Genomic DNA, 12,926 nt, shown 5'->3' on the forward strand with positions numbered 1-12,926 from the left:
TACGTGAAATAAATGGGAGTAAATGAGATGCAGGTGGGTTGGATGATTGGATGTAGGAGGAAGTAAATGCTCAGGAGATTTTAGACAGATTCGGGCTTAAAAGTTACATTGGGTTTGTGAAATACTATATATCCTCTTGTTATGATTGCTTCATCGCCGTCATTTGGGTTCCCCAAAATTAATCTACGACATCTTAACATTGCCAAGCTTATATCATATCTCAATATACCATATCGGTGTCTATTGCACGCCGAAGTGATAATAGATAAAGGACCACGCCCTCTTCGATCCTTACATCAACATGCTATCCCGTGTGATTTTTAATTTTCATTATTTTAAAATTAATATTTTAAAAACAGCAAGTGAAACACTAAATTTTTAAAAACTAAATTATATGATGGACTCACACGGGTTATACGGTTCCACGTGTTGGCGTGACTCAGACAGGTTATGCGGGTTCCACGTGCTACAGTCTATGACATAAGTAACGCCACGTACTTCGGCTGATTCATGCAGGGTTACACCGACGAGCTACAGACTACATGGCACGAGTAGCAAGGACACATCGACTCTGGACATCTTGGATCTTCTCCATTAGAAAAAGAGAGAAAAATCTCAAACATATTGGACACCTACAGCCAGTCCTACAGCCATCACGTCCCAGTTCCAGCTGTGGTTGATCAGAGAGAGGATCCAGCAACATAACCCAGAGAGAGAAGATCAATCAATGATCAGCTTTCTCCTCTACTCCCTACTCTCTCTCTCACACACACAAGAACCACTCTCCATCTTGCCAGCGAAAGAAAGCTTAACCCCAGGCAGCTATGAGGCGGCGGCCACCTTTCCATGCCCGTGTCGCCGCCGCCGCCGTGCTCCTGCTCCTGCTGTCCCCCGCCCCGACCTCCCAGTTCGGCCTCGGCGCCGCCATTGGCGCTTGGATCAACGGTGCGCCGCCTCCGTCACCTAGTACTGTCTCGTCGTCGCCCTCCTCGGCCGCGCAGGGACAGAGACAGGAGTACACGGCGCTGCAGGCGCTGAAGGCGGCCATCACGGAGGACCCCCGCGGCGCGCTGTCGTCGTGGCAGGGCGCCAACGTCTGTACCTACAAGGGCGTCTACTGCTCCTCACCGCCCGACGGTGCCGCGGCCGAAGCGTCCACGGTGACGGTGGTCGCCGGCATTGACCTCAACCACGCCAACCTCCGGGGCACACTCCCCGACGCCGTCTCCCTCCTCGCGCACCTCACGTTCCTCCACCTCAACAGCAACCGCCTCGCCGGCGCCGTCCCGGACGCGCTCCGGGACCTGCTGTACCTCACCGAGCTCGACCTCAGCAACAACCTCTTCTCGGGGCCCTTCCCCACGTCCACGCTGCTCATCCCCTCGCTGGTCTACCTTGACCTCCGCTTCAACGCCTTCTCAGGCGAGGTCCCGCCCGAGGTCTTCACCAAGAACCTTGACGCCGTGTTCCTCAACAACAACCAGTTCGAGGGCCAGATCCCGGAGACGCTGTGGTCGTCGGCGGCCACGGTCATCACGCTGGCGAACAACCGGTTAACCGGCCCCGTCCCGGCAGCGTACGGCTACGGCGCCGTCGGCGGCAGGGTCCGGGAGGTGCTGTTCCTCAACAACAACCTGACGGGCTGCGTCCCGGAGGCGCTCGGGATCCTGCCGAGCATCCAGGTGCTAGACCTGAGCTACAACGCGCTGTCGGGCCACCTGCCGAGCACGCTGTCATGCCTGTCCGGGATCGAGGTGCTCAACATCGCGCACAACCAGCTCACCGGCGAGCTCCCGGACCTGCTGTGCGACCTGCGTCGGATCACGAACCTGTCCGTGTCGTTCAACTTCTTCTCCGGGATTAGCCAGCGCTGCGACCAGCTGGCGGGGCGGAGCATGTTCGACTTCGTTGGCAACTGCGTCCCCGGGCGGGACATGCAGCGGCCGCAGCCCGAGTGCGATGGCTTCTCCGGCGACGGCGGGCTGAGCTGCCTTCGCATCCCGGGGGTACGGCCCGTCGGGTGCGCCGAGGCCGCTGTCTCTATCGGCGTCGGCATCAGCGTCGGGGGGCTGCCGTTCGGGCTGCCAGGCGCCACCGCGGGGGGCGTGGTCACCGTCACCGTGCCCTGATCTGCCCTGCCATTTGTTCTGCTCTGCTTTTCTTTTTTTCTTTTCTTTTTTGGAGGCGATTAGCCTGTACCGTGTTGCCGGCGCATCGATCATTACATGATGGTGGTAATTGGTGAATATTGGTTGGTTCTTGGCTGGTTAATAGTGTAATCTTGCCATTTCGCACGATCCATTCTTCACAGTTTTTGCTTCCTGACTGGATGGTTTGGAGCAGTCACCAACGAACTTCAGTGCAATGCAAGGGAGTGCCGATACGCGTAGCATGTGATCGATTAGCTACGGTGGATCGTGGACGAACGCAGTGTTGAGTTGACGAGCTTATCTGCTTGGGAAGGGGAAGCAATCATGATTATGGCGTGAAGCTGTCATCTTTCTTACTGTGTCTGTGTGTCACTCGCGCGCTTTAGAGGCTAGAGCTGGATGAGAAGGAGAGGGGGTGAGATTGGCCGGCTGAGAGAGAAAGAGAGAGAGAGAGAGACCTGGAAAATGGATCTCGGGAAACGAGTTAATGGCAGCATGAATGCGAGGCAGGGAGAGGTGGGTGGGTGGATGCGGCCTGCGGTTAGCTGCTGCCACAGTGGGGCGGGGGCGGGGGCGGGGCGGGGAGGGAGGAGGGGAACCGCATGTCCGCATCCGCATGGGCCGTGCAGGGGGCTGCACGCCATGTGGTGTGTTGCTATCTCAGTCTCGTACAAGCAAAAACTGATGCTTTGCCGAGCGAGATTGAAGGCGCTGTGCCCGTTGGATCTGGCCTTCAACGATCAAGATTAACCATCAGACGACAGCACAAATTGAAGTTGTGCATGCATGTTTACAACGTACGATACACCTATCTTACTCAATGGAATAAAATTCCGGCCTCCGCGTGCGATGCACGAATCCTGAGTCATTATTACAGTGATACTGCGATACAAAGCGTGCTTAAGAAAGCATGATGAAGGTAACGGATTGCATAGTCCTGGAGCTTATAAGATCAGCCGACGTAGTACATGGGGTCGGGCACCTTGAAGGTGCGGTCGCCCTCCGGCGCGCCGACGAGGTCGCTCCACTGGTCGCCCATGTTGCCCACGATGCGGTACCCGCCGTCCACCAGCTTCTGCCGCTCGCCGGACTTGTACGGCACCACCGACGAACCCAGCGATGACGGCCTGCGAGCAGTTCCCATGCAAAACCATTCGTGAGAGGAGCTTTCTGCTTTTCTTGGACCTTTCGGCCTGCTTGTAACGAGGGCCGGGGATAAGGGCCCAAATTCCAGGTATACTGGACCCAAAGTTTAATAAAACTTTTTCATTTATATATATTCTAATATAAAAATTACAAAATTATGATGCTATTTTGGAAATTTGCAAAAATAGACTCATCACGCCTGTTTAGTGGACGAGAAGAACCTCACGTCTACTTTGTGGAGTGCTAGATGACAGAGTCTTTTACACCACATATTTTTTTTAGATTTTTTAATGATTATATCGATTATGTTTCGATGGCTGAGTGCGTTGGAACATGACATTTTTTTTCATTTTTAAAACTCTCACCGTCCAATGGGTGGGAAGTTCTTCACGTCCACTCAACGAGTGGGAGGAGGCTATTTGTGCAAATTTCTAAAATGGCACATAGTTTTATAATTTTTTAATTAAAAAATATAAATAAAAAATCAGTTTAATAATTCTGCATTAACGCTTTTAGCCCCCAAAAAATCCTCTAAGCACATGTTTAATTTGGCCCAAACACAAGTATTCCAATATTTTTTGTAAATATATTCAACCTGACAAAACTGAAATGAAAAAGAAAAACCGGGTTTGCAAACACAAAAGTACAAAAGTTTGCATCCTTCCAATCCAGATTTGTTTGAAGTTTGAACAGTCTTATTTTGTTTTGCAAATACTTGATCTTTTTATACTTTTCCTAGCCATCAAATGACTGAAAACAGTGAAGAATACAATCGATGCCGCCGCTTAACCCGCTGTCGCCAGAGCTTAGTGTTCAAGGAGGGGATTTCAGGGTTTGGAGGTGTTCGGCGGGTTTAGAGGGGTGCCGGTGTGGCAGATTGACCCAACGGTGGCATTGGTCGTGGTGACGGACGGTGGGTGGTGCAGACGGCGGGGGAGTCAAGGCGATGGCTTAACATTGCTGAGTGAGCCGCTCGCCGTGAGCGTGTAATGGGCGGCGGAAGGCAGATCCAGTGATGGGGAAGCCATTGGAGACAGGAAGAGGAGGACGGAGCGAGGCAAGCGTTGGCGCAGTTGGAAGGAAGAAGAGCATTGGACCACGGGAAGGAGGAGAAAGCATGACAGTTGAATGGGAATTGGAGGGCCTTGTATTGTCGATAAAAAAACTCCATTTTCAAGTGTATAGAATCTCCCTTATTTTTATTGTGCTGGAGGGAGATCTTTAATTTCCTTTTGATATTCCGTTGCTAGCGTTAGGTTGATGGATTTGTTCAGCATGTCAAGATCGGAAACACAAGAAAAAAAAAGAGAACAATGCTATTTATCTGTCAACAGAAAAAGGAAGAGAAATATGTCGAAATTCCTACTGTAGGATCTGCGCTAAGATTCGTACATCCATCTCCTCCAGTGAGCTCCTTCGGTGACGTCTTCTTCTCCAGCGACGGTGAGGTTAGGGATAGAGTTAGGGTTTCGGGTTGGAATTTTGGGGGCTGCCAGCTTAGAGGGAGGTCGGGGAGGCTACCGGCCCGGCAGTAGTGGCAGGCGGTAGGCGAGACGGCAAGGCGGTGGAGGCATCGCCCGTTGTTGTGGTAGGAGACGGTCGGTTGGCATGTGGTGGTGGTGGGGGCACTGTGATTGAAGTGGTTAGCGTCGGTGGTGGTCGTGGGTGGCGGCTCCAGTTGCGATGGCGCCGTCAGAACCGAGAGGGGTGGTGGTGGCGGCAGAGGAGCTTGGAGAAGAAGAGCATGGCACGGGGCCCGTTGGGATGGAGGACGGCGTGAGGAGGGGAGAGGGGCAACGACAGAGGAGGGAGGGGCGGTGGAGGTGGGCGGGTCGTGCTGGCACCGGGGACAACGCCAGCGAGGCGGCAATGCGCGCGGCGGGGGTAGAGCAGCAGAAGTGGCGGCGGGGGCAGAGCAGCAGAAGTGGCGGCAGGGCGTAGTGGATAAGGTCGGGTGCTCGGGAGGAGTAGTTAAAGAGGTGAGAGGATCTGGATCGTTGGATGAGATGCAAAGATTGAAAATTAGACATATTTAACGCTCCAAAATTTATTGACAGATAACCAGACACTGCCAAAAAAAAAAATAGATTGAAGCTTGCGAGTGGTGAATGCATTTATACGCACTTGAGAACGAGCTTCTCCCAGGTGTGGTACCCGGCGCTATGGAGGTTCTTGATGGTGGGCTCCCTCTGGTAGTCGTGTCTGCCGGTGATGAAGACGACCTTGATGCCCAGCGCCAGCAGCCTCTCGTACAGCTCCAGCACCTCCGGCAGCGCCGGCGCCGTCGCGTTCGCCACGTACTCGTCGAAGTACGTCGCGTTGTACGGCTCAACCCTGCACAGATGCACCAGTTAATTATGACGACGTGGCGTTCGTGGCGCTCGCGCCAGCACGCATGCAAGTACCTACCCGAATCCCGTGTCGGCGTAGTAGGGGAGGTTGGTGAGGCAGGTGTCGTCGATGTCGAACACCCACACCTCCTTCCCGTCACCGGCGAGCTCGAGCCCTTCGGCGTACGCGACGGCCTCGGCGGCCACCACCGCGCAGTCCTGCCGGAACAGGTCGCCGAACATGTAGTCGCGGACGTAGCCCCGGCACTCGGCGGGGATGCTGTACCAGTCCCGCACGTTGTTGGTTTCCACGGCAAGACGCCAGCTCGCGCACGACGGGACCGCGCGCGTCCTAGTGCCCACTCCGGCGGCAGATGGCGCCGAGGTCACCATCTCCAGGTGCATGTCGCGCTCGCGCGCTCGCACTGCGCCGGGCGCGCGCAGCAGCAGCAGCAGCAACAGGAGCATGAACGCGAGTGCATGGCGGAGGGGCTGGAGTGCCATGGCGATTGTTGCTAGGAACTTAAAAGTTGGATGAACTGCTGATTGGTATAATTACATATCTCTTTCCTCCCTCTCTCTCTATATATAAAAGATCTAAGAGAGTCTTGAGTGCTGAGGCACATTCTAGCCATCTACACCACGTGAAAAAAAAGTACGTGGGATTCGTCATCTTGAATGTGTCATTGATTACTAGTTATAAGTGACGAGTTAGAATCCGTTACTAATGATGTCATGTGCAGGGAAGAAAGATTATCTGTTATTTATATCAAGATATTAAATGACAGGTTAATAGGTTATCCGTCACTTATATTAAGTGAATAAGTAACGGGTAACCTCTTCACCCGTCACTTAATGTTTTGATATAAGTAATAGGTAATGGGTAACCTTTTCACCAGTTATTTATGTTAAAACATAAGTGATAGGGTAACCTCTTCACCAGTCATTTATGTTAAAACATAAGTGATAGGTAATAATAAGTGATGGGATTATTCTGTTTTCTAGCTGTATCCTAGAGCATAGTCAAGATTTGGTAGCCATCTTCTCCTTGCAAACAACAGTAATGTATCGAAATCTATATCGACAAACATACTTATATAAGAACTCACTTTACTACAAGATCACAAAGGTTACAAAGTTCCAATCAATTTATCACAGAATCGCAAATGTTACAAAGTTCTAATCAGTTTATATTACATAAGATCTCACAAATTAGGATTTCTATAGTGCAACACGCCGTGTGGGTTGATGACTTTAAACATCATGAACTCGGCGATCCGTCCCTAGGAGTGCTCCGTCGCTGAAAACATAAGTTGAGAAATCCTGCATAATTTGCCGAGTTACCAATGTTATGTTATCATTGAATTAAATTAATTACTGAAATTAATTATAAATAATCTTATATTGAACTTATCCTTTTCTTGGATCATGAGAAGCATGTTTTACGCAACATCGAATTCGCAGGTGTTGCCCGGTGGTCGTTGGTGGCACTGCTGATAAAAAAAATTCATGTTAGATCAATTGAAAAAAAAATAACAAAGAGCATTTGGTAATATGTTTGGTAGTATTTACCACAAACCCAGTCTTGTGTATCAGTCTGTGGCTGTCTTTCGCTTTCTAGTTAGGATCAGCTCGAAGGTACTTGTCAATAGCTTTGTATAAAGAGGGATCGATTAGAGAACATTTGAATGTTAGAAAAGTTAAATATGTAAACTAAGCTAAATAGAACATACGCGTTGAGGAGTCCTTTTACAGCGTTGTAATCACGCTCTCCAGGTTTTCCTTTTGATCCTACTCGTCTTGATGAGTCGAGGTACCATATCAAGTTATACTTAAGGCAAATGACCAGTAAGACCCAATAACCACTGGTGTTTGTGAGCGCCCAACAGGTAGTCCATTTTGGAATATTATTGCATTACACTGGCCACATAGTCCACTTCGTAGTCGCTATGAAGTTGGATGACCGAGATTGTAATGGTCTCAGGGTCAAGAAATCCGATGGGCTCCTTGTTCTTCTTTGTTTCTTTCATTAAGTGTCTACATATAAGAGTATAGTTAGATTCAAGACTTAGTGGTATTAATTAATGAATGTCCAGTTTTAAGGGACTTATAATGTGAAGATCCGTAATAACGTAACATCCAAGGCATCAAGGTTGAATAAGTCATATAAGTCATTAAAACCACAAGGAAGTAGCCGCCTTCAGTTAAGAAGTGTCATCGTTTGTACTGTACGATTATGGATTGAGCCTTCATATCTCTAGAAGTCTGCATATAGTAATTATGCAGGTCGATATATGCTTATTCTGCCCTTGTTAGATCATCTACCATCATTAAGAGCTTCCTATATTAGAATTTCATGTTGGCACTAGTTCACGTTGCTCCAATGTCTGTGAACTTCTTCGCTGGTATAATGGCATTCGACCTCTTCGGTAGGTGCTTGTTAGAGTCTTTGTTCCTAGCTCCCTTTTCCTTCTTCTTTAGGCTCTATGGGGGAGATGGAATTAGAGCTGGAAGCGAGGCTGTCGGATGCGGAGGAGAAGACAGAGAAGCTGCTTTCTTTGGAAGTGAGGGACGCAACGGTGGTGCACTTAAAGCTCGTCCAGACTGGGATGCACTGGAGACCATGATGTCACCCCTCTTCCACTGGATCCTTTGACGAAGAGCTTCACACAGAGTTGTGACTTCATCATTGGAGGAGAGCTCCAATACATGATTGGTGGCATTGCTATGTAGCATGTCCACCGTAACCACATCATAGCCAGCACGTATCGGGACCGTATGTAAGATATAGATGTTTGGAAACACCTGGCCTCTTGCAACCTTGATGTAATACTCACTAGACCTGATTCCAAGGCTGCAGGGTGTGAGCCCTTCTAGCAGGTCAATCATATCTGGCTCAGTCACGGTGGCTACTATTTGATTGACCTCCTTGGAGGTACAGCTACTCTTCCATGTATTTCCGGGGCTAGCTTCCTCTAGAATGGAAATATCTATTCCTTGTGCTACAAGCGTTTGCATGATGTTTGCATAAACGTTTTGGGTGATGTCCCGTGTTCATGCATCCATATCCACTGCACTCAACCTCTTCCTCTTCTTGTATATTCTGAGGTCTTTAGGGAAATCGTATTTCTAGCCCTGGGAACCGAATACACCTAGCACTTGACCTCGGTGCTCCGGGTTTCTCGATGCCGCTAAGAGAACATCCTGTTCCCAGTGCTGCTGAGAGATACACCTCGCACTCAACCTTGGCTAGGATTCTTGTGGCCTTCTTTGGCTAACTTTTCATCCTCTGCCAGTCCTGTGGTTGTGCTTGTTCCTAGCCCGAAGCTGCTTCTTCTCCTCACTCTCTTGAGCTCTTCATCTACACAAAAGCATCACAATCTTCCACTTTCAAGTGCTAGTAGCTATCGAAGGGTGCCACCCCTTTAGTCAAGTACTGATTAACAAGCTTGCTCTTAAAGCTTCAGTGGAGTTTTGTGATCTCTATCATTGCTGCATTCAATGTGGTGAACATTTGACGCTCACTTATATTTCTAGGGTACTCTAGATACTCCTTGACGTCATTATCAAAAAAGTCCCTCTTTCCTTCATCACTGAGGTCATCAAACTTAATCGTTATAGGCACCCTCTCCCGAGCAATGAGCCATGTGACCCTCCGATATCTATTCAATACCTTTTCATCTATAGGCAGCCCGTCAGTATCGATTCTTGTGATGGTAACCTTGTCTGCCGACCACTGTGTTTGTGACCTTAGCTTTCGAGCTCATGCACCATTACCAACTATCTGACTTGGAGACTGCGCTTCCTCCATCTAGAGAGAAAACAAGGGGGGGTTGCCATGAACAAAAAATATTCCTCCATTCAAGAAGTATGAAATGCATTGACTCATCTCAATACCTCTTCAGCGGGATTGTAGTCGAAGCTACTTGCCCGACATCGGCTCAGAGGCTCGCATAGAACAGGGCTCTGGCTATGCCACGGGCTCTGACTTTCGCTGCTACCGGAGGAGGATGGTGGGTGCGGGTTTGGGCTCCTATCTACCCCATCTTGTGTCGGGGCGGCCTATAGTGTGAGCATCCTATATGCTTGTGGTTTCTTAGGAGTTGTTGTCCTCTTCTGTCCCATGGTATTTAATCGACTACTAAATTATTGTTTGCATAGAAAAAACTAAGAATTTATAAACAATCTAGACAACACACTAGATTATCATTTAAAATGAAAGAGGACAGAAGCTAAGATCAAGTGTAGTATATTATGTTCTCAATAGAGGAAAGAAAAGGAATCAAAAGAATTAAATATGAATTATATGTGCATGAACTCGTATAGTTCTTTTTTCTGCTTCCTGTAAAGAGTGATAGCTGCTGGGGGTAGGTGTTTCCTTTATCTATATCATGTGCATTGAGCTCCGGCCTTAAGCCCATTTCTTCAAGGTCAGCTCATGTGTTCTCATTGTCCTTTCCTTTTCCCTTCATTTGGAGCAATGTACCGATCAGACTCTTGCAGATATTCTTCTTCACATGCATGTTGTCGATAGAGTGGCGAATATCTAATTTTTCCAAATATTTTAGTTCGAATAGTATTTATTTTTTGTTTCACATTCCTTTTTGTTCATCATCCTTGGAGGATCATTTTTGCTTGCCAAGAACAATATTGATATTCTTAACCTGATTATGGATATTTTCCCTATAGAAATACCATAGAGGTAATGCTTTCTCCCTTGTTCCATCAAACTGTTTATCCATGTTTCGGTATAGGTGCTTCCTAGGTAGGAAATTTCGATGCCGCAGGTATACTATTTTCTTTGAGTTGTTCAACCTTAAACTGCATGTGTCATCTAAGCAATGAGGAAGCTTCACCTTTTCTTTTGCTCTGACATGATAAGTTATGAAGTGCTGGCAGATCATTGATGGTGATAAACAACATGGCGTGCAAGGTAAAGTACTCTTGCTTGTACTGATCCCAAACATTGACACCTTCCGACTAGAGTTTCTTAAGATCATCGACTAAAGGCTTAAGGTACACATCGATATCATTACCAGGTTGTTTTGGTCTTGATATTAAGATCGACAATATAATGTATTTTCGCTTGTTACAAACTAGGGTGGAAGGTTGTAGATCGACAATACAAAAGACCTAATACTACGAGAGGTACTCATGTTACCGAATAGATTCATGCTATCTGTTCAAAGCAAACATAATATTTCTCAATTCTTCAATGAACCAACCAGATATGGAATCAATGGTTCGCCATGAGCAGAATCCGTCGAGTGCTATATCATTGCGTCGTTCTTACGATCCTCCTTATGCCAACACACCAATTGTGTCTCCTTTTTATTGGCAAACAATCACTTCAGATGGAGAATTACAGGAAAATACTACACCACCTTCCTAAGCAAGCCTTTACTTTTCTTGCCTTCATCCCTATCACCACCATCATTTCTACGCTTATACCGATGGGTTCCACACACGGGGCATTGATTAAGCTCTGCATAATCTCCACAAAACAAGATACAATCTTGCTTATATGCATGTACTTTTTTCTATTTCTAGCCATAAAGGATAAATTATCTTCTTCGCGTCGTAGACACCCTCGGGCACCAAGTTCCCCTCCAGTAGCATGTCTATTTGCATATCTAACAATGCTTCAAAACTCTTGTCAGTCCAACCATAGGTTGCCTTCAGCTGTAGAAACTTTAGGTCCCCAAATAACCACGTGTATTTCTCATTACAGTTAGGATAAACAGACGCCTTGGAATCTCGCACAAATTCCTAGAATTTAGCAACTCACCACTATTATACTCATTGTGCCGCTCGACATTATGTACTATCTGATCCACATTCTCCATAAAATCCGTAAGATCATTATCATTAAAACCTAATATGTCCTCATCCCTAAGATCATGACCCATATCACCGGGTGTAAGTCCTTAATCCACACTGTCGGTATAGAGGCCCTGATCCATCTCTCCTTTGTTGAGGCCTTCCTTACCATGTTTTTTTTCAACATGTATAATTCTCTTTAAATCCATGTATGACTAAGTGTGCATGAACATTGTCTGGTTTTGGAAACTTTCTATTATTCCTGCAATCGCGACATGGACAATACATTGCCGTTTTACCATGACATTTCATATCCACCAAAGCAGCACTCATGAAATACTTCACCCAGCTCAGGTACTTCGCACAAATCCAGGTCTTAAGTTATATCCAACTTCAGTCCGCCATCTACAATGTAAAAATATTCATTCTCATTAACAATTATTACCTTAATTGTGTGATTAAACATGTAATTAAAAATTCTGTACAATTACACTAGATCTAACATAAATACAACTCAGCACTAAGAATTTAGATAAAGATATAAAATGATCGATTACAACTCAAAGCAAAAAAATCTACCAAATAGGGGTTAGAGGAGGAGGAAAGGGGGAGATGCAAAACCTTCAAAAACCTAGCAACAATTCAAACTTCAAATCAGCAAGATATTAGAGTCTCTTTTAATCTATTGTGCACATAGTACAGTTGAGTCCTGTAATTGTTGGACGCGCATAGTAGCTGGTCAGCTCTTATAATAGAGCTAACTCATAAGTGATAGGCCATAACATTACCTGTCACTTATTATATTCATAAATGACGGATTGTAATATGGTATGTCACTTATGACTGGCCCAAGAGGACCCACCACCTATGTTAGGTCACTAATGATTGCTGCAGGGAGATCCATCACTAATGACCGGGACATAAGTGATGGGTCGTAATATGTCGTAATATGATCCGTCACTTATAACTGGTGTAGGTTTGTCGTTACTTATAACTAGGTTATAAGTGACAGATGTAGTTATGACCCGTCACCAATGTGAGAAATGGTGAGTAATATTATGACCCGTTATTGATGACCTGTTATCAATGATAGGTCAATGTTTGATCCGACCCGAGGCTATATAAGTGATGGATCGTATAATGATCCATTATTAAATTATATCTCCTTTATCTGTTTTTCATGTAGTGCCACTTTCTCATTTTTTTGGGGTCTAGAGTGCTCCATTAATTTCTGGAATATAGAACCGAGTTTACTACCCATTTTACAGAAACACCCTTGAAAAAAGAAAATTACAAGCACACCCTTAGAAGTTCCTGAAAATGTTTCCATTATAGAAGAAGACTATGACTCCATTGTCTCTAGCGCCAGATGCTGTCGGAGGGTAGCGTAGACCTGAAGGCCGCCAGGCAGCCACCGACGACTTGTGGAAGAGGGCGCCTTCTCTCGGACTTGGCAATAGGAACAGCAAGAACGCTGAAA

At 46.9% G+C, this 12,926-nt stretch overlaps 2 protein-coding genes across 2 annotated transcripts; one reads left to right on the forward strand and one right to left on the reverse strand.

The window, feature by feature from the left end:
* The first annotated feature begins 536 nt into the window (after window positions 1–536).
* Window positions 537–2,294, forward strand: LOC133928577 (leucine-rich repeat extensin-like protein 4). The gene has a single exon (XM_062374985.1). The coding sequence runs from the start codon at window positions 825–827 to the stop codon at window positions 2,127–2,129; it is 1,305 nt and encodes a 434-aa protein (XP_062230969.1). The 5' UTR covers window positions 537–824; the 3' UTR covers window positions 2,130–2,294.
* Window positions 2,295–2,963: 669 nt separating this feature from the next.
* Window positions 2,964–6,199, reverse strand: LOC133928578 (acid phosphatase 1-like). Its single transcript, XM_062374986.1, has 3 exons — window positions 5,706–6,199; window positions 5,421–5,630; window positions 2,964–3,277 (listed from the first exon to the last, which is right to left on the reverse strand). Exons 1-3 carry the CDS (start codon window positions 6,128–6,130, stop codon window positions 3,103–3,105), a joined length of 810 nt encoding a protein of 269 aa, XP_062230970.1. The 5' UTR covers window positions 6,131–6,199; the 3' UTR covers window positions 2,964–3,102.
* Window positions 6,200–12,926: the final 6,727 nt, after the last annotated feature.

This window comes from Phragmites australis, chromosome 9, assembly GCF_958298935.1.
Source record: "Phragmites australis chromosome 9, lpPhrAust1.1, whole genome shotgun sequence".
NCBI classification, from domain to species: Eukaryota; Viridiplantae; Streptophyta; class Magnoliopsida; order Poales; family Poaceae; genus Phragmites; species Phragmites australis.